This window comes from Mytilus edulis, unplaced genomic scaffold (assembly GCF_963676685.1).
Source record: "Mytilus edulis unplaced genomic scaffold, xbMytEdul2.2 SCAFFOLD_2203, whole genome shotgun sequence".
Lineage (NCBI taxonomy): Eukaryota > Metazoa > Mollusca > Bivalvia > Mytilida > Mytilidae > Mytilus > Mytilus edulis.
Window position 1 is genome coordinate 7,983 of NW_027266932.1, and position 7,714 is coordinate 15,696.

Consider the following 7,714-nt stretch of genomic DNA (forward strand, 5'->3'; position numbering starts at 1 on the left):
TTTTAATATCTTCAAGAACAGGCCCGAAATAATTATTTGCAATTAAAATCTTCATCGAAAATCACGTCAGATACTATGAATTCATACTCGCAGAAACACACACGACTGAAGGACGTGTTTTCTTTCTTATGATATAATCACACACCTATCAATATGCAAGTGTTTTGACAAATCTTGATTGTTTCGCATATACTGTATGTATTTGATGATATAATTAAAATGAAAAAGCCTTGTTAATGATTTCCTTTACAAATTTTGATATCGAACAAGATAAATTGTATGGAAGGTTTATCAAGAAAGATGTCATTAATTATGACACATTTTAATTAATTAATCTGAATTTGTTCTGTAATGCGGATGTGTCTTTTAAAGAAACTTTAATTGTAACTATCGTGTATCGTGTTTCTTGTGGTTAGTACTTCGCTTTAGGGTTAGTAATGAAAGGCGTTGTGTTCATATTAAATTGTATTCAAGTTATGTACAAGGCAACGTTACGTAAACAATAGGCAACGTAAACAATAGGTAACGTTAGTGACGTTAGTTACTTAGTAAATGTACAGCGGCTAATACTTGACACTGGGGGCGCCGAAAAGTGAAAATTAATCTAAAATTATGAAAAAGAAATTAACATACAAAGTGTGAAATGATAATTAACTATTTAAAGTCCATGTAAATAAATAGAAATTGTTAAACTGTCTATTCACTATGATCATTATCAAAATTACGGCGCACTTGATACCAGTAAGTATATTGTCATGAAAGTATTAAGTCCATGTTTGAATCTTTAGCTTGGCTTCAGTTTTACTCGGTGCTCTGTCTCTGTGGATTCTCATCATTCCTGGTTCCCTGCTAAATGTGTGAATCCTACCATTGTTCTTCATTGTGTTGCTTTTTGAATGATACGTCTCAAAATAGTCTTTGTTAAATTTCATTGAATTGTTAGATACTTCTCCCATTGATTCGATTTTCCCAAAACGTTTCAAATCGACTTCTTCTGTCTTGTGTTGTAACATGAAAGATGAGGATGTGGGTCCAGCTGAGTCTTTCATTGGTCCAGAAAGTAGGTATCCGAGTTTTGATTCTACTGCGGTCGGGCCTGGTCCTCGGATCACTGTGTCTTCTACGATATCCCAGTAGTAATCCGAACCTATTAAAAATGAAATCCTGAATTTATCCATGTCGCTAACAGGGTGCGCTAATGTAAGTCCACTGAGGTACGGCAGTTTAGCAACATTGTATGGCATGCGATTGTGTAATGGGGCTGCGATAGTAGGGACAATAAATACTTCCATTGGTGTTTTCTTCCCATTCTGAGTTTGTAAATCTATTACGGCAATGTCCAAATGGCGTATATTTCTGTTTTCATCTCCAAATGCTTCTAGGCTAACTGTCGAGGTTCCATTCGGTTTTAATTGTAATTCAGCGGCTAATTCCTCGCTAATAAACGACTTATGAGATCCTTCATCTAAAAGAATATAAGCGGTAGCTGACCTGTCATCTACCCAAACTGGTGAAATGGCTGTCTTTAATAAAACGTCTGTCCTTGGTTTAATGTTCAATGTCGACGTGTAACATGTTAATGTATCATTTTCGCTCTCTACTGTACTTACTATGGTATTTTGCGGTAAAGATTTTGCTGTACTTACGCTTTCCTTTTCTTGATTCTTATTACTGTCACAAAGACTAGTGTGGTGCTTGTTATCACATTTTCTACATCTAAAACGCGAGCGGCATTCTGAAACTTTATGACTTCCAAAGCAACTGTAACATACTTTTTTCTGTTCAATGATAGCTAAGCGGCTCTTTCTGTCTACAACACTGGTACATTCGACTGACAAATGCGATTGTTTGCAATAAATACAGGTTTTGGGTTTAAACTGATTTATTACATATTGAGGTCTTGCAGTGATTTTGGGTTCAACTGTTGTGTGAAATGACGCTGTGGGTGAATTACCAGTTTCCTGTACGTACATCTCTTTGCCGATTGCTTCCCTATGGGACCTTATATCCCAATTCCGTTTTCCGTGTTCTCTGGTCATGAGTTTTTTCATTTCGTCGGGCAACTTTCCAAATATGATTGGTACTAACAGTGATCCGAATGTGTCTTGCGATTGTCCGAGCGACTCTAATCTCCTTATGCACGATTCCATTTTATCGTAAAATACTCTTATGCTGTGCGGCATAAGTGACGGATGCGTAAGTTCAAGTAGATTCTGCATGTATGCGTTTATAATGGTTTGTGTCTGTCCATACCTCTCCTTTAACAATATGATTGCGTGTTCATAGTTGGCGTTTGATAGAGATAAACCGGATATGCATTGTGCGGCTTCACTGTGTACCTGAGATTTGAGATAGCTGAACTTTTGTATATTTGTCAAAGAGGGATTGTGATGAATGGTTGTCTCAAACGATTCCCAAAATGTCTGCCATGTTAATATGTCTCCCGTAAAGTTCGGTAGATCAAGCTTCGGTAGCTTGTGATAGAAGTGTGTTGCTGTTGTTGGGTTTGCATTCGTATAAACGGAGTTATTATCTACGGAAAATACATTTTCTGAATGGTTTGAATTATGATTTGCAATACTTGTTGACGGAAAATTTGATGAATCAAGTGTATTGGCTATTGGAACATAAGTTGTTTCACTCACCGTTTGCTTAAATGGAGTTGTTTTGTTTCCAAAAACTATGTCCTTGAATCGGCGAATGGCGACTTCCATATTCATTGCATAATCGTCCGCGTCAAGAATTTCTTGTTCCATGTCTTCTAGTTCGGTTCCATCTAAGATCTGTGAGTCTAAAGATTCAAGCAGATTCCTCTTTTTTGTAAGGTTGTCTGTGGCAGCCGAAAGTTCTTCACGTCCAATATCATCTTGCGAAACTCTTTCCTTTGTTCTATTAATTAATCTTGTAACTGCACTACGGTGACCACCACGAATTGCTTTTAATTTCTCTATGGGTCACGGCACCGATATCGTGTATCGTGTTTCTTGTGGTTAGTACTTCGCTTTAGGGTTAGTAATGAAAGGCGTTGTGTTCATATCAAATTGTATTCAAGTTATGTACAAGGCAACGTTACGTAAACAATAGGCAACGTAAACAATAGGTAACGTTAGTGACGTTAGTTACTTAGTAAATGTACAGCGGCTAATACTTGACAGTAACCTTGTTAACCATAATATTTTATTATCTGAACAATGCATTGTTCGTTAGTATTTTTCTAATACTATTAGCAATAGATCAATCATCAGTGGCGGATCCAGAACTTTTCATGAAAGGGGGGTGGGGCGATGACTGACCTAAGGGGGCTCTTCAGTCATGCTTCAGTGATTCCCTATATAATCTAACATTTTTTTCTAACAAAAGGGTGCCCCCTCCCCCTTGGATCCGTCTATGATCATATTTGGTATATGGAATGATTATAAGGTGTATATGTCTGTCTGATAATTTTCAACTGACCATTACCTTATTTTCATTGTTCATTTATCAATCTTAAATTTCCTGATTTTGTTTGCTCCATGAATACTATATGCAAAATGTCAATTATATCTAAAACTTGTAATGATTGTAAGGTCTGCAAGCGTTTATCTGACCTTGGTTCATTGATCAATGTTAAGTTTTCCTGATTTAGTCTGTTTCTTCGATGTGCAATAGGTAAACTATATGTCAAGCATATTTGGTCCATGGAATAATTGTATGGTGAACATGTATTTCCTGTAGGCTTTTCTGACCTTGACCTTATTTTATTGGATCATGGTAAATTGAGGTGATAGTTGTAGTAAAGCTATATATTTAGGACTATCAACATAATATAATCGGTAAGTAAGGAAGGCCAGACATTTCATCGTGTGCAATCTTGTTACAATTACAAACGATCATCTTCTGTGGTATGTTGGACGACACAATTATGCTAAATAGATATGGTTGTTTGTGACTAACTAGATAGATCAAGGAAATCAACCAGGGAAAAGTAAAATTACAAAACTACTAAAACAACGAGAAAAATTCGAAACGGAAAAGCCCTAATCAAATGGCAAAACCAAATGATAAAGCACATTGAACGAATGGACGACAAGTGCCAAATCTCTGACTTGATACAGACATTTTCAGATGTAGATAATTGTGCATTGAACCTGGTTTTATAGCGCTAAACCTCTCACTTGTATGACAGTCGCGTCAATCAACGTAATTATTTTCAAAACATTATTTAAGTGCATATATAAATAACCTTTGAATAGACTTATTAAGAAGGGATATAGTTACGATACCGTTGTCAGATCATTAAAGATTGCATATTTTGGCGTTAATATTGATTCACTTATAGGGTCTATGCATCGGAACTAAACACATTTATTCAAAAACCAGTTGTTGGCATGACACGAGTTATGTTCTTCTCATATATGTTATGATGGTATGATACTAAACCCCTAATGGGAAGGAGTGTGCCTGATGTTCATATGATGAAATCATAATCTTTCAGTCAGTTTAATTGAAGTCTGGAGCTGGCATGTCAGTTAACTGCTAGTAGTCTGTTGTTATTTATGTATTATTGTCATTTTGTTTATTTACTTTAGTGTCATCTTCTGACATCAGACTCGGACTTCTCTTGAACTGAATTTTAATGTGCGTATTGTTATGTGTTTACTTTTCTACATTGGCTAGAGGTATAGGGGAAGGGTTGAGATCCCACAAACATGTTTAACCCCACCGCATTTTTGCGCCTGTCCCAAGTCAGGAGCCTCTGGCCTTTGTTAGTCTTGTATTATTTTAATTTTAGTTTCTTGTGTACAATTTGGAAATTAGTATGGCGTTCATTATCACTGAACTAGTATATATTTGTTTAGGGGCCAGCTGAAGGAAGCCTCCGGGTGCGTGAATTTCTCGCTACATTGAAGACCTGTTGGTGACCTTCTGCTGTTTTGTTTTTTTCTATGGTCGGGTTGTTGTCTCTTTGGCACATTCCCCATTTCCATTCTCAATTTTAATGAAACACTATATGTTTGTATGAAGAAAAAAAGAATTCCTGAGGGAATAAAGATTTATGATTGACACTATATTCAAAAAAAATTTACAAATTGGTTGCCTTCTTGAAACCAGTTGTCCAGTCTCTGTTCCACAAACAGTCGTGTAGGACAATTTACGACCATGCATATTTCCTTAAGTAACAAATGGTAATGAGAAATAAGACTCTATTGTGAAACGCTGATAAACAATATTGGTTACATGACTGATGTAATTCAGTATTGGTATCAACAAAGTTTTCCGATCAAAAATTTATGCGTTTCCTACTCATACTACAATACAATCTTTCATAATTCTAATCGCGGCGATTATCTATCATTTATATGATATGTATAACGTATTTACTTAGACTTATACGTAAATATCAGGTGATTTTTATATAGAGATATACAGTCGAAAGTTTTATCTCATTGTACCTTGAGAGCTCATATACATTCAGTTGATTAAAGACATATACAGGTTTACTATTGATGTGTAGGTAAAAATCATACATTTATATCATATTCATTGCAAAACAGTAAAGATCCTACCAGGTTAAAATACAAACATAATATACACAAGAGACATACAATACATGAATAAGTGCTAATATAAATTTTCTTAGAGCTGGCGTCACACATTGTCGTATATACTGACATGCACCAGACATACAGAGAAAATTTACTAAGTCTGTATACGTTATGTGCACGCAAAAGAAAATCTAAGAAATCGTTAGACGCGCGTTGCATAAGTTAGAAGTACGTCGAAATTCAGAGGTATACGCTTGGGGAACGCTATAACTCAAGGAATTTCATTGCATATAAGAAATTTACCATCACTTGCAGTTAACCAATCAATTGTTCAACTCTTTTTATCGTGTTCCATAACTCTTTCCAATTTGGTCAAATTATTTTAAGCATGCCCATTTGCTTTGTAAATGCAAGTTTTGTGAATAATCTAACAGTTTTCGCTGTCTGTTATATTTTATGACTTTACGACAAAAGAGATGATTTCAGCTTTCCAATTGTGAACTTTCCATTTCTAAGTAGCAACATTCCAGCAGCACCTGCAAACGGTGTATATATCTCGAAATTGATACGATATTTCCGTTCTTGCATTTCCTATCATGATTTTCTTGATAGAGGGTTGTTGCTCACAAGGAAGCTATTAAATCAAGAGTTCCAAATGGTGAAGTTGAAATCATCTCTTCGTAAATATTACGGACGCCATCACGAGTTGGTTGACCGTTATGAAATAACCGTTTCACAAATGATATCGGATATGTTCCTTACGTCTTAACTACAATCCCTTTCACATGTTTCATAAATGCCCTTCCCTTTCACATGTTTCATAAATGTGACCTACCGAATTAGACTATTTACTGGATTTGTTATCTCATAAGCAACACGACTGGTGCCACATGTGGAGCAGGATATGCTTACCCTTCCGGAGCACCTGAGATCACCCCTAGTTTTTGGTGGGGTTTGTGTTGTTCATTCTTTAGTTTTCTATGTTGTGTCTTGTGTACTATTGTTTGTCTGTTTGTCCCTTTTCATTTTTAGCCATGGCGTTGTCAGTTTATTTTTCGATTAATGAGTTTGACTGTCCCTCTGGTATCTTTCGTCCCTCATTTATGATTGGAGTTCAAACTGGTAAATTGTTTCTTTTGTTGACTAGTATATATTTGAAGGTTTTGTAAAAAGTAAATATAAAACGTTTGACTGGCAGGTTTTAATAATTCCTGTAGACACACAAGATTATTCGAGGTCTTTAAAAATCTACTATCATGACTATTGTTACTCTCTTAAAGATCTCTTATCTTAGTGATAAAATCAAAAGTGCACTTGACATTAAAATTTCAACCGTTTCGGAAGTTTTCTAATTCTATCAAAGGCCATCAAAACAGTCTCGTAAATATGTAAAAATACTTATTTGATGATTAAAAAAGTTATATGCTAAACGTCAATGAGACAGTAAGAAAAAATATAAAAAAGAGGTATTTTTTCCAATGTGATAATTTGGAGGAAAACAATGGGATTTCGATTTTGAACATTATCAGACGAAACATTTCAGAACTAAACAAAATTAATTCCAAAAAAAATAAACCCACAACATGAGAAATTAGTTGTAAATCTTTTTAGGAATGTTTCAAGAGAAGTTTACTGTATATTAACTCACATGGACTAAAGGTGAAATACGAAGATTTGAATTGTTTCGTTGTTAAGGATACTTAGTATATTCATGTGACATACACTTAGAAGATATTAAATTACGTTTTCGTCTTTGTTATGAATGTTGATATTTGGTTCAGGTAAGATTATGATTTTTGATTAAGATTTTGTATATATTTTTGATGTATTGCATTCGAACGCTTCATTATTATCTTCTAGTGATTTGACTATATTGACTTAAAATTTATTCAAAAATGTTTGTCCTGATAAGCATTTAGGGAAAATACATGTATGGTCATGCATTGTAATAGTAATAACATATAAATATCAGCAATACATTATTTGATAATTGTTTTAAACATGTTAAAACAATTGATTTTATTTGAGCAGACAAATATAATACGTTAGAATTTTGTTTAAATAGTAAAACTGCTTCAATTATAAATTATCGATCGTATCTATACAAATGTAATACGGGCAAGGTCAAAAATGCTATTGATATGTTATACTGAACTAACCAAGTATTGCACCATTTTTAAGATTAACTG

General features: G+C 34.6%; 1 protein-coding gene across 1 annotated transcript; it reads right to left on the reverse strand.

Annotated features, from left to right (window-relative positions):
• Positions 1-764: 764 nt before the first annotated feature.
• LOC139504612 (uncharacterized) lies at positions 765-2,756 on the reverse strand. The gene has a single exon (XM_071294662.1). It carries the CDS (start codon positions 2,754-2,756, stop codon positions 765-767), a length of 1,992 nt encoding a protein of 663 aa, XP_071150763.1.
• Positions 2,757-7,714: the final 4,958 nt, after the last annotated feature.

Coding starts and splice junctions, on each gene's coding strand:
- LOC139504612 (XM_071294662.1), bottom strand. CDS start 2,756: ATGGAACAAGAAATTCTTGACGCGGACGATTATGCAATGAATATGGAA.